The sequence below is a fragment of the Phallusia mammillata genome, chromosome 2, assembly GCF_965637545.1.
Source record: "Phallusia mammillata chromosome 2, kaPhaMamm4.hap1.1, whole genome shotgun sequence".
NCBI lineage: Eukaryota > Metazoa > Chordata > Ascidiacea > Phlebobranchia > Ascidiidae > Phallusia > Phallusia mammillata.
In genome coordinates, this window is record NC_137253.1 from 9,983,549 (window position 1) to 10,010,906 (window position 27,358).

The 27,358-nt window shown below is 38.9% G+C and overlaps 1 protein-coding gene across 4 annotated transcripts in view; it reads right to left on the minus strand.

Moving 5' to 3' along the window:
- The window catches only part of LOC145213402 (uncharacterized), a 32,214-nt gene that overhangs the window by 2,477 nt on the left and 2,379 nt on the right, over positions 1-27,358 (minus strand). The window contains exons 1-19 of one of the 4 annotated variants that reach the window (XM_080081654.1): positions 21,402-21,539; positions 19,626-20,102; positions 15,585-15,696; positions 12,025-12,094; positions 10,962-11,141; positions 10,407-10,512; positions 9,017-9,145; positions 6,315-6,397; positions 5,441-5,667; positions 4,577-4,723; positions 4,097-4,258; positions 3,807-3,986; positions 3,204-3,311; positions 2,589-2,728; positions 2,221-2,522; positions 1,942-2,039; positions 1,466-1,631; positions 978-1,085; positions 49-550 (exon numbers count right to left, since the gene is read on the minus strand). In XM_080081654.1, coding sequence (XP_079937780.1) covers positions 49-550; positions 978-1,085; positions 1,466-1,631; positions 1,942-2,039; positions 2,221-2,522; positions 2,589-2,728; positions 3,204-3,311; positions 3,807-3,986; positions 4,097-4,258; positions 4,577-4,723; positions 5,441-5,667; positions 6,315-6,397; positions 9,017-9,145; positions 10,407-10,512; positions 10,962-11,141; positions 12,025-12,094; positions 15,585-15,696; positions 19,626-19,749 — 2,944 coding nt within the window. In that variant the 5' untranslated portion in view covers positions 19,750-20,102; positions 21,402-21,539. Of the gene's footprint in view, positions 1-48; positions 551-977; positions 1,086-1,465; positions 1,632-1,941; positions 2,040-2,220; positions 2,523-2,588; positions 2,729-3,203; positions 3,312-3,806; positions 3,987-4,096; positions 4,259-4,576; positions 4,724-5,440; positions 5,668-6,314; positions 6,398-9,016; positions 9,146-10,406; positions 10,513-10,961; positions 11,142-12,024; positions 12,095-15,584; positions 15,697-19,625; positions 20,103-21,401; positions 21,540-27,358 lie in introns of those variants that run through there. The other 3 variants (XM_080081655.1, XM_080081653.1, XM_080081656.1) reach the window with 3 other exon arrangements.

The window sequence follows — 27,358 nt, forward strand, 5'->3', positions numbered from 1 at the left end:
GTGAAAATATGTTTCTTGTCAAGTGTAAATAACAATCTACATGCTTACCCATTGACGGTTCGTCGTTAAACACCTCCGTCGGCATCAGCTGATAATTTTGACCACCTTTCAGCAACTGACGCCTATCCAGACTGTGCGTCATGCGTTTATCGTATCTTCCACTCGCTTGTGGTACAGACGGCGCCGCTTGGGTCCAAGTGGGCACGACGCCGTGCGGTTGTGGGCCTTGCGGGCTCATAACCACCATCGGATGAGTATATACCGACTGTTGATTGGTGGTGCGAACTTGCTGTAGCGAATGTTGACGTCCTATACTGCGCATGTTAGGCCTATTGTGGCCCATTGTAGTAGCCCTTGTGTTGTCCATGCTGTAGGTTCTGTTGAAAGCTTTCTGGCCCTGAAACGACATCGCACGGACCGGCGGGACGCGTTGCTGGTGACCGTTAGGTGGGAGCATTTGGTCACCATCTGTAGGTGTGGAGGACTGCAGGTCATCACCATCATGTCCCCTTGTCGTAAAGACTAAGCCCATGTCGTCGATGCTCCGTTTCTGTAAAACGTTTTGTAATGTTGTGTTTTTGTTGTTTTTAATTATTTCCAGGTAATGATTAGTGCAGTGGTTCCCAACCAGGGGGAATTTTGTAATTTGTAAGCGGGAATTTGTGTCACGATATTAATCTTTTACTGGTTGTCTGTGCTATTTGTTATTGCTGCATTTTCCATATGTGAGCTGAGAAAAAAAATGTTCTAAATTTATGGGGGGAAATTAGATTTGAATATCGACTAAAAGGGTGCACAGGACAAAAAAGGTTGGGAACCACTGGATTAATGTAAAAAAACAAGTTATTTCCATTTTAAAGTTTTTCGTTTTAACCAAACCCCTGAATTCACTTGTCATTAATCGAGTTAAAATATTGCTTTCCCAGAACAGTTAATATGTCACAAAAAGTCAGATATGTAGTAAATTGTGTATGTACCGATGGACTTAATTGCATGTCATCAGCATGTTCTGGTGCTGAACTTGTGGAAGGATGAGAGTTTCTCATTTTCCTTTTCCCGCCGTTGCTGCTTGTTGTGGACAAATGCTGAAAACAAAATTTTCTGTTATGCACAGGGTGCAGGTCCGAATGTTCAGTTTTACATAATTTGATCATTCACTCTTCCTCGAACACTGGTACCATAAATAAACGCAGTCATACGGCTGATAAATTTACATGATAACGTCTGTGGTGTAGTATCACACGCTTATGTTGCCTTTATTTTTAACGCCTTTGATATATAAATACAATATATCTTTGTTAACCACTGACGATGGCCTTAAGTACTTGTCCAAACCGCTGACAAAACAAAGTCGTCTTTATCTACAGCCAGTGTCGGTAGCCAATGACAAGCTATGTTTTTCTCATGTCACATTAGCTTGAAAACTTGGGTTTGTCAACATTATTAGGTGCCAAAAAATCCTTACATGTTTTGACATCCCGTCTCTTCCGTTGGGGCTTTCGGGGCTCAGAAGTGGTTCTCCGTTTGTTGCGAAGACAGCGTCCTCCTCGCTTCTGTTTCCCATACTCGACTCGGTCAGGTTGCGTTTTCTTCTGCTCTCGTCGTGAACCGAATTACGATTTCCAATTTGCCTTTCAAAACAGAACAAAAAGCGTTAATTTTAAAATGTATAATCAAGTGAAATTTGATGTTGCTTCCTAAAATTTGAAAAATCACTTTATGTTGGATCTATTTGAATAAGGATAGATGATGCTATTTAGGCAAAGTGTGTATTCTTCTAACATAGAACTGACTGGACTTGTTTAAAGGTTTCACTGTCCATTGGTTTTATTATTTTCGAATTAATAAAGGCAAAAAGTCATGATTATTTCAAGGCCTGCTCTTGATGGTTTTTAATCCATTACCACAACTATTTTTAACCACTTTTGCGTTGTTACGTACCTGTTATTCGAGTTGCTACTGGAGCTTGCATTTCGGCCTTTTCGTGATTGGTTGGAATCTCTCCTACTGTCACGTGACTGGTTCTTTTTGGCTGAACCCTGTTGATAAAGTCAAAATTGCTTGTAATGAGACCAAATTTACAACGAAATAGTAGTTTTAACCATGCCAATACAGAAATCACCCTGTAATCATTTTTGAAACCTTTAATCATAAAATTGCTGAAGTTTTTTTCTGTTTGTTTCCAGAATACTTAGAAACTTTAAAAATGCTAATTCTCACATTTTGCAGTTTTCCCTTTTTCACTTCTTTCGCCTTTTTCACCTTCTTCTCTTTCGGCGGGTATTTCCCGGATTTCTCTCTCTTGCAACGAAGGGCGATGAGAAACAAAGCGAAGAGAATCACTGCTAGAAGAAACCCGACAGCCAATCCAATGCCACCGGGAAGAGCCCAATTGTTTCCAGCTGCCACTAGGGTCGCATTGTTCTCTGTTACGTAAGTAGGTTCCGGTTTTGACACAAGAGTCTCGTTCTTTACAACCGTATTATTTGTTTCCTCTGCAGGCACTTCGGGTGCAACACCTGCTAAAAGTGCACGCTTCAGGTAATAAAGGTTCAGCGCAGACTTTGGTAAAACAGGGTGAAACGTACGTGGCTGACCGACGACCGGTTGAATGCAGATCCCTGGGTTATCTACGGGGTCAGGAGTCCTTCCTGCGTTGGCAGTGGTGAGAGATACGCATTGACCATCACGCCAAACACAGTGCGGATCACCAGCATCGAGGCAAGTCCTGAAACAATGTATGGACACGATTTGTAGGCTCTGTACATGATTATCTATATTTATCAAGTGTACGTTTTTGAATAGTTTAATTACACTTTCCTTCTCCAAAAAGAAATAAACGCAGCGTTACACAAAAACATGTAAAAAAGCTAAACTGAATAATAATTTGTACAAAACCACTCGTAGTTTATTGGTGTGTAGTAAGTTACTTAAGATACGTTAGTTATTTATGTTTATCTTGAATACTTATTTGAGCAATTTGAAACGACACGTTTTTTGACCAAAAAGGAATAAGTCAGCGTAACAAGGCTTAAAAGGCGAAACGAAAGCATAAATTGCACAAAAACCTTTGTTGGTGTACATCACTAAACAACTGCCTACAAATACAATGTGACAGCGTCATTAAGTCAGCGGTACAGTTAAGATATCTTGTGTCTGAGTATGGGTCCATTCCACTGTGTCTGTTCTAGCGGTTCACTTACTTGCGACAAGTGGTTGTTAATGGACAGAACGGAGCGAACACGATGCAGCTTTTGAACTGAACAAAGACCTTGCCGCTATCCTTGTCTACTTGTAGTTTTTGAACGGATCTAAAAGAACAAAATGTTTTAAACAGAAATATTAAACGTCGGCAATAAAAGATTATTAGCCACAGCAGCGGTTCTCAAACTAGGTCCGCGGTATCTTAGGATCAAATAAAGCAATGTACGTGATGTCAGATTGTGCTATTGAATAAGTGTAAATCAACGCAGAATTTGGGATGAACTGCCTTCATTGCTGTCTTTCATTCCATCAAAATTAATAAAATGCAAAAAAAACATAACAAAAAAATTCTTCGGGTCCAATCCTGATGTTATTTGTCTTTTCCGGAATGAAATAATATGAAAAGTTTGAAAAACACTACAAAATATGATTCCGTTTTGGCGTTGTTGTTTAAAACAAGGTAAACCTCGCCAGTCATATATGCTGATCCGAATATTGACTAAGTTCAACTTGAATTAACTTCAACTTCAAAAAAGGTGAAACCAAGTACAGTGCTTTCGTTTCATTACACAATTGACCATTTTCCTGTTTCGAAGTCCCACCTGTCGGTATCGCCACACTTTTGCTCGTTAAACACCGTCCGCTCCTCCAGTAACTCAAATTTCCCGCTTCTCGAATCTCCGACTATCTTTAACAACTTTCCTTCTTGGGTACCAGCGTAAATTACAGTCTTGGATTTGTCGATAACAAACGAATCAACATCGATCGTTGTGAGGAAGGACCTTTGTGTCAAACAGTCAAAATGAGCATTAGAAAAAACACAAAAATCGTGGTTTAGTTTAAAGTCCAATGTATAGGTTACAAAATCTCATTCAAACAACCTTTAGCTTACCCGGCGTTTGCTCGTGTAAAGACAGGAGCAGAGTTGTGCCTTCCAACATCCACCGTTTGGCGTTTCATGTCCCATGCATTTACGCTTTTCGCCATGAGAGGGTGTTTGCGAACGAAATCCAGACGAGAGTCGCTTGCCTCTGCCCGACTACCAGAACCGCAACTAAATAACAAAACAAATTGTTGTTAGAAAGCTTTGAATTGCATTTTCTGATTCTCTTAGCTAAGTTTATACATGGCGCAAACATTTTTCATTTCACACAACAGTTTATCCAAGAAACCTTGAAATGTTTGCTCCTCAGACTTTAACCGGGCCTATTGAACTTAATTTTTCTCATTTATTCCACTACTTTTTGTATCGTTAGTTTTATAGTCAAATGTGCCAATTCGTCAACACAGAGCGCGCTTAATCTTGGAGGGACAGACCCCGTAAATCCCCCCACAGTTACTTTGATAAAAAAAACACCACAAATTCACTCACCTAGCGGGATGAGGGAATGGATAATCGGGTTGCACGTGCCAGTATTGTCGAGAATCATCGACAAATTTTTCCAAAAACGGACCGCTAAAGGAATCTTCAATGTCGTCAACCACAAAAACACACACAGCAGAGGCCGGGACACTATTCCTGAAAAACGCAAGAATCTGAATTAAACTTTCTATGTCAAACGTTGTAGATTACATAGCTTTTTCGATGCCAAAATTTTAAGTTTGCAAAAGTTCTTTTCCAAAAAGTCAACGAACAGAAATATCACACCATTTTTGTCAAAGAGTGTTAATCATTTATGTCAACTGAAAAGTGTTCAAACAGAACAATACGTTTATCGTGTGGGTAAGAACTTTGCCATATTGGCGAAACAGAGTTGCAAGCGGGCCCGAAATCTGAGCCCGAACCCGGCCCGAACCCGAAAGTATGAGCCCGATGCCCGGCCCGAACCCGAAACGTTTTTGCGAAGCCCGTTTAGGCCCGAAATTTTGATTGACAGGATGAGAAAGAAAAAAGAGATAGACAACAAACACAATGATCAATAGTAGACCATGGGGTAAACAATACGTTTTAGAGTAGAGTGGGCATTAGGTCAAAGCCAGAGTTTCTTAGCTGAGTGATTTTATTTTGTTTTTTTAAATGGCGGACACGGAACGTAAAGTCAGGCCCGTTTTAAGCCCGTTTTCTCACAAATACCTAAGCCCGAACCCGGCCCGAACCCGGCCCGAAAAGCCCGGCCCGACCTGCAACTCTGTGGCGAAAATCATTGACTGTTTCTTGAAAACGATTTTCCAATTTCGGCTATTTTCGTCAAAAACTAATAACTTAAGTGCTAAGCTCTACAGTCGGAATACTTACTTTGGGGTGTTCATCACAGCGAACACAACCCGAACCCGACTCCGGCCGTCCATCATCGACACTGTGACGACATCAGTGACGTCACTCATCTCGTTAAAGTAAAACGGTGGATGACCGGGTATGGAACAGTTGAGAGTGGCTTTAAAGAAAGTTGTGAAGTGATTTCGTAGCACTTTTACTCCACCTTGGTCGCTCTTGCAAGCTTGAGATACTCGGGAATAGACTTGCTGTAAACGAAAAAGAATGATTTGCTTGCTAAATAGAGTTTGGATTTAGTGAATCAAGTATACTTTGTTTCATGTTTTTGAATATGTTAAAGTAGGGGTGCCAAATCTTGTATTGCTTACAGGCGCTTAAAAGAGATGTTTGTAGTAACTTTGTGTCACCTACTAGCCTAAAAGTCCCCATTACACGATGTAGACAGGAAAATAAAAGCTACCCGTTTATTTGACGACTGTGCTTAATCTAACAATAATAAATTCGCGAAAATACTTCCACTAAACTACAGTTTAAATCTAAATTAATTGCAATAAGAATAAATTACAACGTAAAATTTTAAGCACCATTTTGATAACCACTACTAAGAAAAACAATGTGGAAAAATTTAATAAGTTTCCAAAACGAAGTAAAGCAAGGTCGAGGAATTGGGTTCTGTAACCTATGTCTGTCAAAGCAGAGTTATTTTCAAACAAAAATGTACAAAAAAGAAAAAAAAGTCTGAAAATCATTTGAAACTTAAATACCAACACCTCCAATGACGTCCTGCGTTGATGTATTAAACATTACAGGGAAGTAAGGAATCCCAGTTAATGTCAAGTGACGATGGTGTCACGATCATGAAGTATAATATGAGATTATGACGTCTGCTACTTACGTAAGATTGGTCTTCTATCCCGTTTTCGGTGAAAAATGTGAACATCTTAGTAGGTTGGTTTGCGAACCGGATAAAGCGGGGATCTGAGAAAATAAACCAAAACTAAATACAGAACAGTTTGGATCACGATTTTGATGTATAAGAAAATATCGTTTATATATTAAAACAGTTTTAGTGCAAGTCGATTTAATGGAACTGTTGGGTTTAGTTTTCTCTTGGTGTGTTGTTTGATTCCATCATAGAGTTTTAAATGTCATCTTTCACTTTTTGTGTTAGGGCAATATCTAGCCATATTCGGGTAAACATTTATTTACCTAACAAGCAAAATATCTCCGAAAAAAAGATCTTATGTGGTTAGGGAGGAATAAGAGCTACACTTCCTTTTTCGTGTAGCTTTTTAACACACAGTTTAATAAACATTGACTTTGAAAAGTTTGTCTTTCTGAATAGAAATTGACATTTTCTCTTCAAAATTAGCCAAAACTTTGAAATAAAATTACATTAACTCCAAGGTCGCCCGGCCACCCAGTGTCAAAGGGCTGTTATTTAGGTCTAGCAATGCCAAAATCCTCTTAATTTAAGAAGCACCTTATGCAGATGTTGGGGATTAGCCAGGTAAAAAGATCCTAATCAAAATCACATGCCCAGACAGGCGGAAAATATGAAAACAACGAACTTGCAGCTGTGGTTTGACCTTGGCACAAGTTAGTTAACTTGTCAAATTGACAGCAGTACACCAAAAGGACCATCTTTGGTTACTTAGAAACAGTGAGTGAGGTTTTAGGTGTACCTTACAGATTTTTTTCAACTTGTTAGGTTGACGACAATGAATAATAATTTTGTGTAAATTTATGGTTTAAAACATTGCGCGAAGATTTGTATGCAAATTGAACACATAAACTCCAAATGAAACTTGAATTTTGAGAAATGTTTTGCCATATGTTTTAACTGTACCTGAATGAGGGCAACTTTACAACCTTTTTTTCGCAGTTTTGGTATCCACAACAGACAATGAGCATAACATGGGCCTGTGTAACCAATAAATTACAAACCAATACTAGTTATAACATTGACTTTGGGTTTAATTTGCCACCAAGTCGGCCAATTTCCTTGCAACAAACTTAAGATTTAGAACGACCGGTAACAGACAAATGAAAAACGGGTCAGCTCATCTTCAGCCAAGTCCCAATTTATAACTAAAACTTGGAACAACTTAAAAGGAGACATGGGAGGCAAAATTACTGCAGAGTTTACGCTCTTTGAACACGATCATTCGTCTATCCCTTGCAGACGAGTCTGGCTTCCTCGTTATGGATTTACACGTTAAACAGGGAAAGGTCTATGTTGGTTTAGCCGTAGCAGTGTCAAGCGAGCAATTCCGCGAGCATAAGCCAAAACAACATAGGTCAGGCTCTTTTTAGGAAAACCCGATTTTTCGTGCTTGTTCTGAAAGGTTTGTTGTGCCTGTAAAGGCGGCGTTTTAAAGAATTATTCTCCTGGAAAACTATTCTATTTCTCCTTTAAACCATGGGATGAAGTGTTTTTAAGCCAGCGTGTAATTTAAACAAGCAAACGTTTACCAACAATTGAACCTTGACAATGTTTTTGCTAAAGGGGGCTGACAGTGTTTTTGCTGAAAAAGAGTTGTGTGGTATATTCTTCTAGTGCGGTAAACGGCGGCACTTTGCAGTGTTTGATTTAACAATCTCCGTCACCCATATCAAAGTTTAACAACACCGCGCCTTTTGTACTTTTCAAATCCATTACTTACTAGCCCCTCGCTACCTTCACCTTAAAATCCGGGAGCTTGGATTCGTCAAGCGCAGCCTATTGTGTTTTCCGATGTCTTGCCGCCACACTGGCGCGTTCAACATCCCGAATAGTGAGTACCTTGGCTTTCCAAGCCCCATCGTTGCACCAAACCGCCCATTATCGGCGACGGGCGTGTGGCAAGCAATAAATTTACCAGTAAATATCCGCAAAACCCCAGCCTCCGACCTGAGGCATATATTTGCGGTAAGCCCAGTTCAGTGAAGCTCACCATTTAGCTTCTAAAGCTTCTTTGTTTGTCTACCGGGTGCGGGTACTGATGCATACAGTACCTGGCTTTGGATTTAAACCTATCGCACTTCCCCTTTAGGAGCAGCAAAGCTGGGGTCATGCTACCTCCTCTGTAGGTAGCGGTGCTATTTTTGCACCTGTCGATAATTGGCGGTTTGTTTCCTAATTTACTTGTTGCTCGGTCGACTACCTTCACGGTCAAAGCCTTGCAAAGCACTGTAGCTAATTGCTTTACTTAACAAGACTGGTTAACTTGTATGTTAACAGTTTGTGTTGAAATTAGTATTGACAAGTTTAATGTGAGTATCAGTGTGATAAAAAAGCCCAAGACAAAACCGCATAACAAATTGTCACATATACGGAATCAGATTCTCGGCTGGAAAGATTGCTTTCCCATATATACATATATATAACCAATTTATATATTGTCCATTATCGCATTTTATGCTATAGCCAGTCATCGTTTGATACTGCAATGCATGCAGCATATTTGCATAACGTGGAAGCCAACATTACTGCACTATTTCAGAATCACTTATCGTTCTGCGTGGGCGTTTAGATCATTTTATTCGTTCCGCAGTTTTCAATTTCATGCCACAAATTGTGATTCACTGCCCATTATCGGCTAAAGAAGAACTTACTGTTTAGCCACATGTTGTCGCTCTTCCCTGTTCGGAGGTTGGTGTCGTTTCCACCAGCAAAGGGGGCACGGTGGATCATTGAGTCGTGGCCACTGAAGCCAGTAGATGTGCCAGTATACACGTTGCTGTCTAAAGTGCAAAGTTAAAATTATAACAGATTTATTGGCCCAGTTATCATATAGTGCTGCCACAAATAGATTTGCCAATACAAATGCAATAACAAACACGTTTTGCAATTTCAGTGCTTTACAATCAAAATTTTAGGAGTTAGTCAATACGTGGGATATTCAACAAAAAAGGGCAAAAAATATTGACATAATATCTTGTGGTGATGATTTATTTGTCACTAAACAAGTGTTTATGGCTGTTTAAAGTGCACGTTTAGCAATTGTGTAGGTTAACACAGATTGTTGTTTTTAGCTCACAAACCAATAACAAAGTAGTTCATACCCACGAATCAATTGGCAAAACAGAATCTATCTAACTCATTCAAGTCCTATGGTTTACACTTGACACTTTACTGTGGAAGTACTAACACTGAACATTGTTTAGTATTTGTTAAAAAGTTCAAGTTGGTATGCCGAACTATTGAACACTATATGAGCCAGTACGGCTAACTTGCGAAAAAATAACGGTGCACTTGCATTTATTTAGACCCGATCAAACTAAATACATAAGAGAACGACCGCAATTGTTTCGTAATTGCTGCATAACCCAGAGTACAGGTCGGTATTATTGCGAACATAAGAGGTTATTTTGCACAAAACGGCTTTGTGTTAAGGTTCCAGCTAAGTACGGTCAAAATCCAAGCGCCTGAGGGCCACAAATTATTCACAATTATCAATTCAACCTTAACGTTGGCCATCAGGCTGTTAACGTGAAAAATCGGTAATTATGAATTTCACTTATAAGCCAGGAAGTTTAAGCTGTATTATAAGCACCTTGCGGCCAAGTGATGTGCCCACAAACCCTCAACACCCTTGTAATAGCTGTAGCGTTTAAACTAGGTACTTTTGAAAAACACTTAAGGAGAATAGCTCTTTACTTTGAATCGCGACACCAGACGACAAATGCCCAATTTTAGCCCGGTTTCTATAAGGGTTTGAAGATGATTTCCAAATTAGCCTCGTAAAGCTTTTGGATACGGCCTAATGTGTTTGTGAATAAAATACATGCAGGATTGTTTAAATTTAAACAAATGTATGTAAATAGATGTAAACGAACTTTTTGAACATTTTAACATAAATTTTAAAGCATTAAAATGTAAAAAATTCTAAAACCCATTGCTGCGCCCTTTTTGCTGTTGGTTTGTTATGCATGCTTTGTCTATAGTTGGAATTAAGAATTAGTGTCTATCAATCAAAAGTGTTTGTGCATCATTGAAATGTACCTGCGGCGATGTAAGCGACGCTGTAGTCTGGATCATACGGACAGAATAATTTGCCATCAAAGTCAGCTTTGATAGGGCTGGCCACCCAAGTCCCATTATCCATTCGCTGCAAAATACAACAGAATATAGTTTAAAACAAAAACAGTTTTAGTTGTTTGTTTCACTTACGTGACTTTTATAGACAAAATAGCTTTAACTGAAAAAATGTGCCCTAATTTAAAAGCCGTTTAGGTCTAAATGCTAATCCGTGTGGTTAGGGGCTTGAATGCGTGTGACCTTATTATCCATGTAAAGTACGCATTTAACCAACAATACAGCCCCAGTAAAATTGGTAATTCTCTAAATGATTTCTGCTGCTTTTCGAAAAATAAAAACAAGGTCACGGATTATAAAACATTGACAAGTCACCGAAGAGCCAACGTACTTAAAAAGATCAGGTTTAGACAGTTGAAAATGATAAATATATAGTCGAAACTTGATGATTTACTCAAAAATATTGATATTTCTGTTCCTTGTGGCTTAACAAATTCCCAAACCAAGCGTCCAGCAACTTACTTCTAAGTGTTTGCATTGAGCATAGAAAGAGTTTGATCCACATGTTATCGCTTTTCTGCTGTGTGGAATCTTCGGATTTGGTCGCACAAATATCTTCACGTAATTGTGACATTTTTCCGTCGATTTTCCCTTTTTGCCACACAGCTCTATGGTGACGTTGTCAGATGGCCAACGAAAAACCTAAGTGCATGAATACTCAAAATCAATATGTGGACAGCTATAACAAGAAGGATATGCACATGTTAATGTAGCAAATTCTTTTGTAACACAAACAAGCGGCCTGGAAAATGTTGTTTTGTGATTTATTTATCTAATTTGCAAGATTGAAATGCTAAGTAACATGACAAAGAGTTTAGTCGCTTTATTCGAAATTTGTCTTTCAAGATACGCCCTTACCCTGGTGAAGGGGTCTCGTATGGGACTCAAAACGTCGAATATTTATAATAAAAACTGCTGGAAGGGCATTACTCGTTTATAAAGAGTTTGAGAGTATGACCCTTTCAATTTAAAACCGTTTGTAAAGCTTCGTTATAAATTTTCTGCGTTGTTTGTAATGTTTCAAAAGTTCTGCAACAGTGCAGGAACAGGAACAGATTTTTGCAAAGCATGCAACAGACTGTTGAACACATAAAACCGCAGATCCTTCATAATTCAAACTCCATTCGGTGTAAACCGATTGAATTCGGCCGAACTACAACGAAGCCGATGATTTTCAGCAAAAGGTCCCACTTTAAATCTAATTGCCAGATACGGATGACCGACAAAGTAGCAATTAGAGGTAAACGCGCTCAGCACTCTCTGTCGCTTTACCATAGCGATCACGTTCGAATTTAATTGATCCGCTAGTTCAACCACCAGGAATAAAGAAAAACAGCGACCACATAGGTGAGGCACCTGTTTTGCGGAGTTAAAGTTTAAAAACAAAGTTTATACCAGGTGAAGATTATCTAAACATGCCCTCGCGTTATAAACACTGTTTATAAAAACTGTTGACTTCGTCAAGATCAATCTGTTTAAGGTTCTTAGCCACAACGCAGATGGCAGATGTAAAGGCTTTACTGACCTGTTTATAGGGGATTTCTCCAGTTGCGTTCGGAGGAAACATCAACAGGTCAACAAAGAAAATATTGTCCCTGTAAAAGCAAAAAATATTAATAATACAACATTGGTAAACTTTAATTTTACGGTATAGTGCCCAATGTTCTATTATGTGATGTCCAGCTTAATGTGCCTGAACGTTGGGTTTGTTCTTGATCTTTCTGCACATGCGGAATTTAAAAATCAGTAAGATAATTTATTTACAAAAAAACACTAATAAGAGCGGCAGTTACCATACATTTGTTGAAATTAAAGCCATGCGTGCAAAAATGCATATCGTCTGCAAAAACTAACCCATCTCGCGGGCGACACACGACACGCGTCACGTTACATGCGACAAGCGTCAGACAAATGCAATAAAATGCAGTTGTTCGACCTGAATTGTTGGACAAAATACAGAAGTAATCCACCAAAAACCTTCGCTAAGCCGCAACGCCACGAGACGTAAACAAACCAAATTGGGTCAAGCTCAACGAATCACGTGTTAAAGCGTGCCGTGTGCAAAACCCGGCAACAAAGAAGCTGTTTTGTGCTAAAAAATTTGTGTCAAACAGCACTTCTGCTGACCTATACTGCAAAGACTTTTGGGTACAGGAAAACAAATTTGGTTCATTTGTTTTCAACAATACGTTCCAATAAAACAGAAAACAAATAATTTATATCGGTTGCACATAAGTCGTTGTCAAATTGAAGGCCTAAAAACCAACCTAATGGTTTCCAAAAAGTAAAGTTTAAAATGATTACCAAAATTTATTTCCAGACAGAAGTAATGCGTCTGGCACCAAAGTCAACCGAACATTGATCTGTCAACAGTTCAACAAGGGTCATTCGGGAATGACATTTAGTTACCCCAGAGGAAACGAAAGTTGTAAAAGGAAACCTTTTTGGGCCCAAAACGTCCGGACGCCGTCTGCCTGCTGCAAGTGAAGCGTCCAACCACTCCTTTGTTGTTCACAAACAGGTTTTGTGACGTTGTAGAGACGTAACAAACCCTCGAATGACTGACGATTGACACGTTGGGATAACCCGTTATAACACTGTTCTTGCCACGTTTCTCAATGCTTGCGTGTTTTTGTTTTGTTTTTTAGCTAAGCATTGTGCTGACAGGCACCCTGATGCTACGGATTAGTAGATTAGGTAGCCGGTGACAGCTGGACAAATATTGAGAGATCTGTTCATTACAGGTAAAAAAACCAATGCAATTACATAATGTAACTGAACATCATAAATGAAACCATCAATTTTAGTTCCTATTTCACTGCCCTTTAGACAGGGTAGTACTACGCAATCTCTAATAAAACTTAAGGAAATGCTGACGTTTGGTGCTTTTAGGGTCAGGGCAAGAATTTGTTTTAACAATAACATTATTTTTAATCTTAGATACCCTTTTTGGCAACTAGAAAGGCCATTTCACATGTAAAACAGTCATGTCTATAAATTACACAACCGATGTCAAGGAGCCGCGAACCGCATTTAGGTCGTATCGGGCCATTTCACATCGAACACACCCAGCAGCGGTTTTGCCACACAGAAAATTTATAAATACCACACAGTCGCGTTACGGTAAATCAAATTTCAAAGAAACAAGCTTGCTAGCTTTGCACGCCAAGTTGTAAAATCTGAAGTTACTCCTTCAATACGAAAACATGCAAATTAAATAAGTTAACCATAGTATAAGAAAATATATTTCTCTCATGCAAACATCTACTGTGTCTTATTCAAATAGAACAGTATGATAATAGGTAATGAATCCGACAATGAACTTACTAAGGTTGTCAATGACACGATCGTTTTGCGGATAGTTTTATCGAAGTTGAAACTTGGGCAGTGACCCCATGTCAGTACAATGCAATATAAACGGGCAAGACGGACACGCGCTGTCGATGTAAAGTCAACAAGTCAGCAACAGCACGCTCCAATTAGCGCCCGTTCGATCCCATTACCAACCAATCACTTTACTCAAATTCGACTCTTCGGCCTTAGGACGTGTTCTTGGGCCCGCGTAACCCAATACTCCGCAAACATGGGTGATCGGTCAAAGCATGACGCGAACCGGCGGCCCTTGAAAGTGATGGAACCGTATCTTGGGGCCCAGCGGATCCCCAGTGGTTCTCTAGCAATTTTTACGAGTCATTAGTAGCTATTATCTGTGCTGTACAAACACACGCTACGGGTCGGGTAATTTTGTCTCGCGCGGGGAAAAGGATACCAGGTTGGTCATCCTGTCTGCCCTGTAATTTGGAGTTGCTGGTTGTACGTCGATAGGTTGTTTCAGCGACGAGAGAAAAATAAAACTTTTTCGGGTGTTGTTTTAGTGAAGGATATAATGTATCCTGCTGCTTACACACTGCTTAAAGCAGCGAATGAGCATTTCCAAGCCAACTGTAAACTCCAGGCAGTCAAGGGATTAACTGTAAACTACAGGCAAATCAAGTATTAAAATCAAACTATCCAACTCGAAAACAAGTTGTAAAATATATGGCCGGTAAGCAAATGGAAATAAGACAATAACAGTTCTTCGTAGACTGTAATTTTTTAATAAGTTATTAACAAATCAACAACAACGGATTTAATTAAGCGGTATATATTAATATTGCAGTAACGGCTGCAAAGCTGTGTTAGCAAAGAATAGGAACAGAAGGGCGCTGAACAAACTAAGCGCTTTCACGAACGTGATTCGAAGCCTCTTTATTCTATTTCAGTGTCCTAATCGGACAGACAAGAGGTCTCAATGGTGCTCGGCCCGCCTCACGTGTCTTATGACAACAAGTGGAACAACGTCACTGCTCCACACACTATCACCTATTTAATCCCTACTCTTTGTGTCAGTAAATGATCGAAAAATCACGTGCTGAACAGGATCAAAAACTGGCCTATACAGATTTAAACGATTAAAAACGCGCCAAAACAGGAATACAGACTCAACGGCTTTTGCTGTACAAAAGTTGTAACTACAGAAACTCTAAACACACTTTTTTTGTGACATTGGCCTGCAAGTTCAATGGAAACTTGTGCGACAATACCTTACAATGTTTGCAAGTATTTTTATAAAATTTAAAGGAATTTCGATCGCATAAATCGAAAATGCAAGACGCAGTAAAGCAGTACCTACACCAAAGTCATCAAGCAAAAATACTAAAGGTGTTTGTCACAACTAAATAATATGACTTTTCGAAAATGTTCTAAAACAAAATTAAAAAAATTAAACGTATAGCATTTCCATGGTAACCTACATCGCAATTTATTTTCACTGGATCTAATTAAATAATCTAAAATCAGGGATAGCGATTGTTTGTTGTAACATTGTGTTTTAAGATTTGCCTGATAAAAGCGTCATATGTATGTATATATATATAGGACGTCAAAACGTCGATTAATTGTAATAAAAACTGCTGGAAAAGCAATACTCTTTTACCGATTACGCCCGGCAGCAACAGTTTATTTGTCAAGATCTACATAACTAATTTTTTATGCTAAGCAGAAACTTTCTTAATGGAGATATACAAGATAATGAACACGGCTTGCCTGGCATGGATGACGTAATCACCGTCAACTTTCGTCATTCCTTGCACGTAATGAAGTTCGGGGGTTTCCCCAATGTGCTTGGTCCCGACGAATATCGCGTATTTTTGTGTATCTGTAAAAAAGAGAAACATTTAAAGTTGACCCAACAAAATCACATTTTATGCATGTCTAGACTCTCGTTCAATACATTAGCGTTACAGCACAAATTAAAAAGCGATTTGCAAAGGTTATCTCAGTCTGAAGGGTGCGCCGTGATCGGGTCAAAGTGTTCAATATCAGGTTACGACCGCTGCGTGCAATAAACCGGGTTGTCTTATCATGGTTTTCCCTCATAGTCGTTTAGGCTTCAGCGTCGTACCGCTAAACGGGTTTTTAAAGCTACAGCCTAGAGCAGTGGTTCTCAAACTTTTTTATTGTCGGGGCCAAATGGTGTTTTTTAAGTGTGTAGGGAGCCGCAAAAAAACGAAACCTTGAGAAAATCACTAAAGAAGATGACTTTGAAAGCTAAAATAACCATGTTTGGTGGTTTTCTGAGGTCTGGTGCGAGCCGCAAAATAAGTAGTTGGGAGCCGCATGCGGCCCCGAAAACCGAGTTTGAGAACCACTGGCCTAGAGTCTCATGTTTGGAGATCAAATGAATTTGTAAATTGGATGTGTTTGAAGTAAATATCACTTTAGAGACTTTGAAAAACACTTTAGCAGTGGAAATGTCTAATCTTATTTTGTTTCTTAAGGGTTTCCAATAAACGAAACTAACGCTGTAAAAAGCTGGTACGTTATCGCTTATGTCAAAGTGATGGAAACAAACTAACAAATGAAGCCTTTCACCTTTCTGACACACAAGTCCAAAAACAGGGCGATAATTTATTTGCATCATAGCATGGTCTATGGAGTTGTGCATGGGCCGTTGCAAATTGTGCTTCTGCTTTTAAAGGTTGCAGCAAGTTAATCTGCGGCAGCGTTTGGGTTTGGTTCATAGTTTGCACATAAGGACACGAAAACAGGTTTGGGCGACCGCAGGTAGCAGGCTGTAAAAAACTTGGTGCTACAGTGCATAAAAAAAGCAATTAAAAAAATACAAATTTGTGGCATATCGGAGTTTTCGTTCTGCTGATACACTTTTTTCGATTATATGTTAAAACGTGACAGAAGATGTTGCATATTAGACATAGGCACTTGATATCGGCGCCGCTGAAACGAATTCAATACCTCATCTGTCAAATTATTTTTGAACTGTGACAAGGAAAAGCAGTTTTTTTACGTTTACCACTTTTTAAAACTGTTTGACGCAGAAGTGATGTTAGGCGTAATTGCGTCGAAGCGTTTAGTCACGTGTACGCAATTGTTGAACCGCAACGAAGTTTGAAAACAACAACCCGCAAGATTTCTATTTTTACCCCGATCGCGTGCAGTTCGTCAATCTGAGTTCGAACGATAACAACTCTCGCAAAGATTACGATGGTGCGGATTGTTTGCAACTTAGAAGCTTCGGATTTAACAAATTGCGCAATGATGCATATACAGTCTGTAATCCTATATGAGCAGCAAGGCAATATTGAAATGCACTTGAGTTGTTACCGAAAAACAACAAACAAAAAATGAAAACAGCATTGATATTGAATTGTCCGACATAAATTAGGCACATACCCTTGAATTCTGTTAAAACTTTCAATGTGGGAGTTAGGATGAACACGAAATGTAGGAGAGGAGCTAGGTCCAACGATTTACGAATAACGGAAACAAGGTCATTTTTACAAACAAAATATCGTTAGCACACCTAATACAAGGATTGAAATGGGGTTTGTGCATAAATGAAGGACATGTGACCTTTATGCGTACCCTCGGGTTTTCCCAAGCAGACAAAAGACTTTCGAAAAACAAATCTTACATCAGCCTACAGCGTAAACACTATATACACCCCTTTTCCCGTGGCTCAGATCAGACAATTAACACAAAAAAGACTAGTGGGACCGCTGTGCAAAACGATACGTAATGTTGTATTGCAGAAACACTTCTAACTCACAAAGGAGTTTGCTGGTGACAATGGATGGCGCACTGAGGCAGCAACATATGCCTTGTAAAGTGATCCCTGTACGCAAAGGTACTACTGCAAACTGAAACCTCCCGTGGAACCAAACGAGTGGGACACGTGCAAAACAACAATACTTGATTGAAACTTGGAGTAGGAGATTATGTTTATGTGTGCAGAAAAAGCAATTTTATTAAGTTGGGGGTCAAAAGGCATCGATTCCTAAACTATTGCTCAACAATCAACAGCACATGCAACGATTGACTGTGTAGGGGACTAAAACGGAACTATTGTCAAGTTTTAATTTAATTTGCATTGCAAGTGCAAAACTTTAGGTTGGCCACGGAACGCGAAATATATTTTATAGTACTGGTATGGGTTTGGGTAAAAAATTTGGAAGGTTTAATTTATAGAATCATATAAGCATAAGGTACGAAATAATGTGCACTATCTGCAGCTAAGGTACCAAAATACGTTATACTGTTACACATCTTTTGCGAATGTTATAACGACATTTAAACAATAAAACCCACTCAGTTCATCTACAATGGATCAGTGTTTAGCGGTTGTGCTAATTCACCCAAATCGAAGTCTAAAAAGGCCATTGTCCCCGCAAAGGTATTGTCTTGCGATACGAATCAGCTGCGCAAGGTCCTGCCATCCAACCGAGTAGGCTCTTTGGCAGGCAGCTGCAGGTTGCACGAAACTCACCATACACAGCTGAGGTGTGTGATGCATTGTGGTGGCGGGGCCCTCCAGGTTGGCATGCCTTCAGGGCAGTTAGTCTCACCACAAAGGCCAGGCTTATCTTGCAACGGATTATTTTTGATGCTAAGATCTCCAATTGCAGATCATTTTTTGGTACAAGTCAAGTAATGTGTGCTGCGTGGTTTAAGTTTGAATGAATGCATTTGATTGGCAAAAAGGAATTAAGAAATCCATATGATTTGTTGATTTCTCTGTCAAAACTGTAAACTATTTGAAACTGATTCTATTTCAACCCTTTTGGAATATATTGCATAATATGTAAGGTATCTGAAGGCATTTAAGGCCACTGCATATCTTTTTTTAGTGTATGGGAAGTAAGGTTACTGGTCTTTTTGAAATATATAGGCTACATAATAACGGCGGCTCACAAAGTTTGCAAATAATTTTTAGATGGGCCATAATACCTGCAGGTTCCTATTCATTTTTTGCACGTTGCAACAAGTAACGTTGCAGCCTAAACTGGTTCACCCATAGGCCATAACACGTTTTGCCAGGTGTCCATCAATCGAACTTTATTCCATTAGGGAATTGATTTTCAAGAACAGGTGCAATGGTAACACGATTAAATCGAAATTAACCAGTTTTTGAACGAATTTGTGTTCATTATACGAAACCGCAATCATATTAACGTCTAGTAATCACCTGCAAGGCTTAAACGTCAAACGATGATTCGTTAACTTGATCTTGCGCGGGGTTTTAATTGTAACAACACGGATGTGGGGATTTGAATGGTGCTAATTTCCACTGGCAGTAACGATAGTGAAATGGTGTCGGCCGATTAGATTAATAAGAATACGATTGCGCGAATTAAGGTTCATTAAATGTGGTTTCAAATGCGGAAAGGAACGGTTTTGGCGGCCACAGGTTTTGTGAATTACAGAATGAACACAGGAAATTTGTTTTTCTTATCGCCAGACCAACAGTGTTTTGCGTATTGCACAATAATAATGTTCCTATAGCCTACCTTAGTGACAATACTTCTGTGTCGTGTATATTAATACCGTATTTAAACCTATAGGAAAAATGGAACTGCAAAAGGTCACTGGAATGATTTTCGATTAAAAATTCATGAAGGCTTTAGTGCCTTATAACTGACATTTGTTAGTTGAACATCGCAGTAATCTCGCACTGAAGTGTTTTGTTCAGTGAGTGGCTGTCAGCGCTCTTAATGGCCCATATATAATAGGACAATGGAAGCTTGATAACTAAACATACAATCCTAAACATCGCGAATTCAAACTTACCATTGACACCATACACTCTTTCCGGCTTTTTGTCTTCCGGAATAATGCCCCTCACAATAGCAACTGCAAAAAGCATTAAAATGATCTTGATAGTTCCGTATTTCTTTCCGTTCAAACGCTCCATCGCTGATGTATATCCAAAAAACCAACTTTTACTGGAAGTATTTCAGTTGTCCAACATGGCGAAATGAAAGTTCATGAAATCGCAGCTTGCAATGTTTCGCAGAGAACTGTGCACGTGATCCGATTAGCGTGACGTCAAAGCTAGTTCTCTGCGACTTTGTGTGTTGTTATGGCGCAGGTCTTATAGCCTCGGAACAGAAGCGCAGTCGCGGGCTTGGCCTGGATAATCCTATTTCAATGGCCACGGTGCAGGCTCGTTTGCGGCGGAATTCGTGCTGGGCACAGTGCAGATAATCTGTGTAAACCGTCAGCACACTGCTCGGACTAGAAACAAGGCGCAACTTAGTCTTGTACCTGAAAAGCAAGATGGATTAAACGGCGTTTGGGTAAGAACAGCTTCTTGTAGTGGCCCCACTAAAACGGGGGCAACATGAAAGCGCTTTAGGGTGCTGCATGGGATTAAAGGGTTTACAGGTTTGGCAGGCAAAAGTGGAAGTAAAAGAGGCCAAATGCTTTTCGTTATCCATGCTAACTGCACGTCATTAGTTACACGGAAGGATGTTCTTGGAAAATCAGCCGCCTCGCGGACGCCTTGCTGTGATAAGTTCCTAGTATAGGTGGAACACAACAAAAACCACTCCTCAGTTTTGGAATTTTACGTTACACAGTTCTCACAAAATGAAATTTTAGTTGCCGAATTATAACCGACACCCTTAAAATTAATTACGTTTATGACCGAGAATAATTAAAGAACACATCTATTGTTTGTAATGTAGTCTACTATGCAAACTTGAAGACTGCTTTGACCTTTTTTACACGAAACGTGACCTCGACAAATTTATACTTAGTGTTTTGTACGAAAATGTTTCATCTTATGCTCTGACAAGGCCTTATGGGGGATAACACCTTCTTAGGTACGAAATACATGGTTTTGCGAACAAGGCAACCACAGGGTTCTTCGCTTGGTAAACGAATGCGAAAAACAAGTTTTAGGAGAAGCGACCGACGGGTCTTTCATGTGCAACGGCGTTTAACGAATGATTAGACAAAACGTGAAGGTTCAATGCTACTTTCACCCCACAGCGCGAACCACCGCAACAGACTACGTCCTGAAAACGATCAGTGTCACTTAGCCCCAGCTGAAAAGAATGTTTCTTTCTAAGCGTCAACTTAAACGACTTCTTGATAAAAAATGACTTCTGTCTGTAAAACTAGGCACGGCACAAAATCTAGCTAATCGGTTAGCTGATAGACACAGGCCATAACACAACACAAGTACTTTGGATTGAACCCAAAGAGGTTCAGGTTACCAAACATTCAACTTTATTTATGGCAATCTAAACAATTCTGCACTTTTGTTTTGCCTTGTATACATACAAATATGTCCACTAAAGTTAACTTCACACAAATATATTAGTCTAGCGAAATACAAGCATTTTCCTATACAAAAACCAAACTATGATACTGTAAAAAATATCTAAGAAGGGCTATTGTGTTGAGAAACGACGAAACGAACAATAAAATCGTTACTCGTTAACTCAATGAATCGTAAGTTTACAATCTATTCACTGACGTTGCCGGCGAAGTGACCTAAAATGCCGGCAAATCAAATATGAATCTCAAGGGGTCGCTTTGATACGCCAATATAAATACCTCTGTAATTTCTTGTACTTTCGATCTTTCTCTTTCATACAATTGAAGCTCACGTAAACATAAAGCTGTTTTTTTCAGTGGTGGCCGTTTACTTTTACAGCATAAACTATGAACTTTTTTCAGAAAACTAACTTAATTGATGCCTCAGAAATGAAACAAATAAAAAGTATCACTTTTAATGTTCTTTAACCGCAGACACCTTACTTTTGAAGCTTTCTGTTTCTCCTCTGTCAACGTTAATACATTATTTTAAACAAAAAAACATTGACTTTGACTGATTTCCTGAAACCTTAACAAACCCTCGTCTTCACTCAAAAAAATTCTCATTTTTTAAACTATGGTTGCGCTTTATTTAAACCTGTGGAAGGAACTTTCCTGAACAAGCAATCTACCAACTTATTGAACGCTCATCAGCGAAAAATGACGTAGAAACACCGGTTCGCTATCAAGGACTGGCCGAGAAGTGATGCCCTCAGGCCTTGATGCATTGTTACAATGACGATGTCTTTGAGAGGTTGTGTTTAATTGCAGGTGGATTGCTCATACACCTTGTGATCAACACAATGCTTTTCTCACAACGCGAAGAACTTGTGTTGTTTATTGTGGTCCTGCCACTTGGACATGTCTTTTGTGTACTTTGATCCGAGTCTGTGGAATAAACTTTCAGCTCTGGTGGTAACTTTGAATTTGTAAACAGGTCCAAAGGGATCGGCCAAAATTAAACACAGTAACCTTTTACTTGCTCGTATATGTCTGGTAAAGTTTAAAGTTTTTAACTCACTTGACGTTTTCAATAACATGAAATGTCTACTCGAATTGAGATTGTAGGCTACGTCGGTGTTTCAAATCTTTTTTTTTTTCAATTCATTTTGGTAAAAGGTCACACGCAAAAAATGTTCTCGGACGTATTTTTTTCCAAACTCTACGGTAAAACAATCTTTCAAAATATACTCGATCAAAAATGTTACTTGGTAAGAAAAAAATACCTGTACAATATACAACTTAACATTTCCGATTTTAGTACTTTGTTACGCAAGAGCAAAAAGGGAGAAACTTTAACCGCTATGCGTAATTTGTTTGCTTCATCACGGACCGAAGATTTTTTTATGGTATTATTGGCAAGTATGAAGCGATAAGTCAATAATTGCCTCTGGCATTTCAAAAATACCAAGCCAGAAACGCTTTCTTATCTGCATGGCAGTAAAGATGAATGCAACATAACTATCTAGGCTTTAAGATGAGTCTATTCTATCCAATTATGGACGCAGTAATTTTATGTCCACCGTGTCTGATACATTTTGACTGTTTCATTCCAAATCGAAAATGGCAAGATACATTTTTCCAATATAACTTAATTCAGCATACCTACGTATATCGGTAATACTGTCATCTGCGTGCACTCAATTTCATGCGTTGAACATAAAATCAATACTCAATACTAAAATCATTGATGGGACTTGATTCGATTCTGGCCATCAAACAGAATGTGCTGGTTTGTTATAATAGATACAGTTAAACAAGTTTGGCGAGGGCGTATCGTATTACGCCTATATGTCACCGTAACATGACGCATTCAAACCAAACTCACACAGTCAAATACACAAAGTATAACAGTATTGAGAAATACAAAATCGGACAAGATCAACATTAATCAATAAACAAGTAATTTATTGACGACCAGAATTTTTTTCTCACAACAATTGGTTAATGAATTAATAACCTTATTTACAGGCCAACGCAAATTGTGTGTGGTTTTATGGTCATAGGCACTTTCAAGGCAGTGTTTTTGACCTTAGATTTCGCACTATAAAACGATAAACCCGCAGAGGACAAGATTGTTAAATCAGACAACTTGGCTTGGTCGATTCAGATGTCAATCTGCCGAGCTATAGCCTAATCCCATGGAAGAATTGGTTCCAGGTTAAAAATGAAATTGCTGTACTTGCAGGCATTTTCACAGCTCTGCGATTTATAAAAATTCTTGAAGGCATTTTAACAGCTCTGCGATTTTTTAAAATACTTGCGAATGGGGAGGGTAAAAAAGGAGAAAATAGATGTTAGTGTTCGACTTGAATTTTCTTGGCTTCGTAAACTACTGTGGTGTACCGCATTATGAACAATAAAAGTTTGTTGACACAAGCAAATGAAAAGTGCGGTTCATTAGGTTTAAAATAATTTAGACACAGCATACCAGGGTATGTTGAAGTGAGCTTGGTATAAAAAGAAATCGAAAAAAATTTACACCCTTTGTCTGACAACTTCACGAATATTCAGTGTTTGTAAATTATTAGACTACAACTCGTTACCAGTTACATACACAATCATTTGAAACATAGTATCTTGGTTTATATTAACTTGGGACTGGGAGTAGCTGTTTCCAAAAAAGGTTTGACGAAAACGCTACACGCTATCTTTCTGTTAAAAAGAGCACAAATATCGGCAACTTTCCAACAATTACGTAATCTAAATCTGTCCGACCACGCAAAACTTTTTCTTTGACTCACTTTCCACTAAAAACAGTTAGTCACTACTTACCCTGTATACAGTAACAACAAAACTTTTGGGCTGGTATTCAGCTAACCGCGCTGTAAGGCCGGTCGCACGACGTTCTGCTTCAGTGGTGTTGAATCAAAGGCGTGTAAGTTACAAGTGGTCAGTCATCACCTAACTATGCCATAAGCTACTGAAGTCGGTATAAAAGTTAATGAAGCTGTAGGAGCTGCACAGGAATTTTTGTTGCGCCTTCCCACGTAAAAATCATTTAAGGTTATCGGTGAGACTCATACTTTCTTGGCTTGTGCTTTAAAATGCGGTATGTAGTAACCTATCTTCTTTATGCTCAAAGCCTTTAATACATTAAAATACTTTTTTAGCTATTGGATTCTATGATATGTCATGAACCAATAGTTCAATCAATTTCAGCATAAATATATACTGTAAAGACAAATTTAGAAACTTTGATGTTACAAAAACTTGTAGGGCTTTTTGGTTGGGTATTCTTAGGGCTCTGTTCTTTAATTTACTTAGAAGTAAACAATGCCGCGGATTTAGGGGAAATTATTGCATTGCCCTTCACGAGTTTAGAAAGTAAAAATTCGTAAAACATTCTGTTTACGAAACCAGTGTTGTTGAAAAGGTGGCTCATTAGGAAGCAAGCACGCTTTTTTATGCCACCCAACCAATTGACTTGACCACTAAAAGGCAACAGCATAACAACAAACGTACACAAGTTGAGTTAAAGTTGGGAGAGTTCAAAGAACATTTGAATTTGTTGTGTTCGGCTACTTTGCAACTTCGTGCTAAACGAACTCCTTGTCAAGGCATGACGATACAACTGACGGATAACAAGCCCATCGCCAAGCGTGTCTGTTGTTTGTGTTTAAGTCCATGAACTTACACAAAGTTCTCTGGTTTCTTCAGATATTTCATTACAAGTTAAAAATTGTTGAGTACTGTTTGTACGTGGTGTGAATGCGCTACACCACCTTCCATTTTTTAAATGTTTTCTAATGACAAAAACGACTTAGGCATATCTTGCCTTGTTTAACTTTGTAGGCTACCGACCTGAACTTTTTAATGTGTTTTAAACCACTAATTAACAAAAACAAACACTTACTCAAATACTTGCTTAGTTTCAGAACTCCAGTGAGTGTCAAGACTGAACTTAACTTAAACTTACTTCTAATAACAATTGGTTCGTGACAACGATCTACTGTTGTAACTGCTTGCATTAAAAACCCACAGATAAGTGCTCAACTCAACAAACAAAGCTCAGCTTAATGTACAGATAAGGCGAGGACCTGAAAACAAGTAAACGCATCTAGTTCTTGCTCCCTGATGCCGGCATACGATTTGCCTTGCTGTTTAACGCAGTTCTGTTTATATGAACGCAGACTAGCAGCTCGATACACATCAACAGTTTTTACTGACAAGGAGAAAGAGCTAGATAGAAGAAAGTTAGTGTTATCGGGTGGTGGCATCGAATTTACGCTCGGCTTCAGTGCGGTGGACCAAATTAGATTGCCTGTTCTTTACTGTTATTTTTAATTAGAATTAAAAGTTATCTTTGTCTAGGTTTGCATCACAAGACATAACTGGTAATACAACCTGATGTAGGTTTACATAGATGTGCCAATCAAATCAAAACTCTGTAAGTAGCTAAGATCAATATACATACACAAAGCTATTTGTTTCTTCCAATTTCAGTCACAAAGTCAGTTTACCATTTCCTATAGAGGAAGTCGTGCGTATTACACTACACACAATATCTTATTTGACAAGCAACGGACGACAGATCTAGTTATCGGTAGTATTACATGTCTTGGAAATCAAGGTACATGATCGTGCCTGCTGTTTACGGGCGGTGCGTTAATATATGCTGGGTTTAGTAAGTAAGACTCAAGAGCTTGAAGGCTGTTGGTTTTTACGGACTTTTAATCACGTATGTCAATATTGGCTGATGCTCTTATACCGACATCGTGTTTGCGTAGTAAGGAAAGACATAGGAAGAGCTAACTTGCTTGGTTATCGGTTCTTACTAGGCGATAAAAGCGCTTAGATTTAGGTACACATTCAACAAACCTAATCTTCCTGCAGTTTTGACACTTTCAACTGATATGAATTACGTATTTTAGGCATTGATTTAAGCTTGTCTTTTGTTAATCTATTTTAACAACGTCCTTGAATTAAATTTGTCAAAAAATAGCAGTTCTCAATACCTTCATTGTGATGCTAAGTTGTACAGTCCTGCACTATAGTTCTAAACTAAATAGGCAAAAAAACTATAGGAAAGTAGACCCTTATTTTGCAATCACATTGATGACCTCAACTACAATAAATTCTTGCAAATTCGACACAAAATACAAATGTAGAAAACTAACAACACTGTCCAGCTAAAATGTGCAAAATTTCTCTGCGTCTTTTTGACCAACAGACCATTCAACAACAGCACGAAACAAGATACGGGCCGAGTGAAGGCAAAGGATCATCTCCTTACAACGGTTGAGTGGGTTCCCGCCAGAGCGGCACAAGATCGTAAACACACGCCTGAAGCTGAATGACAGGCAACGAGCGCTTGTTCAGCATCGAACGAACCTTTTTTCCTCGACGTTAGCTCAGCAGGCAACTTCACGTTATTGTTCACCGTAGTACAAGGTTCCTATTTCAGACTGGGACAATGCTTAACCATTGGCGACCTGAACAGGGCACCTTTCTTTTCTAAGGCAGCGTAACGCTCTGAAAATAACGCTAGAATAACGATTGCCGCGCTGCAAAGGACGTTGCAGCTTTTTCTTCCGGGTAGATGTGATTTATTTTGGGTCTGTAATTCTTGCTGTTATCGCTGCAATGTTTTGTAACAAACCACTAAAATGTCGAGGGGAATTTTGGAATGCAACATTTAATTACAATGCGGTGCATTAGTGTTGGATACGTTATTTTTCTGACGTTGTGCAGTCCGTATAACTGCCTCAAAAGGTTTGTTTCTGGATTTATGAGCAAGCTTTTAGGTTCTGCATTAAATAAACGATTTTCATGAACAAGTATTTTCACAAATAAAAATTTATTTTGGACAAGTTTTTTCACACATAAAAGCGAACATATCAACATTTATTTTCTGTGTTTTTCTGACGCTATTGGTGATTTTAGTTATCGGTTGGTCACTTCACACCTAAAACAACCACTGGCGTTTTGCTGTGACTCAAATGGGAAACCGAAAAGCCATTATTTCGGGCAAACTTGGCGATCAAATAAACGTTCGGGCGATTACCGTGGCGTCTAAACTCTGACTGTGTTTACCCGCCGACACACATCATGTTAATGTTTTTTCTGTTAGACTCCTTCAAAAAGTAAGGACGCTTTTTCAATCGTTGCCAAAATTTTACGGTTTTCGACTTTTTTCAAAAAAAGTGTTCACAAAAGCAAACAGATTTACTTCATATGGGAGCCTACAGCTAACC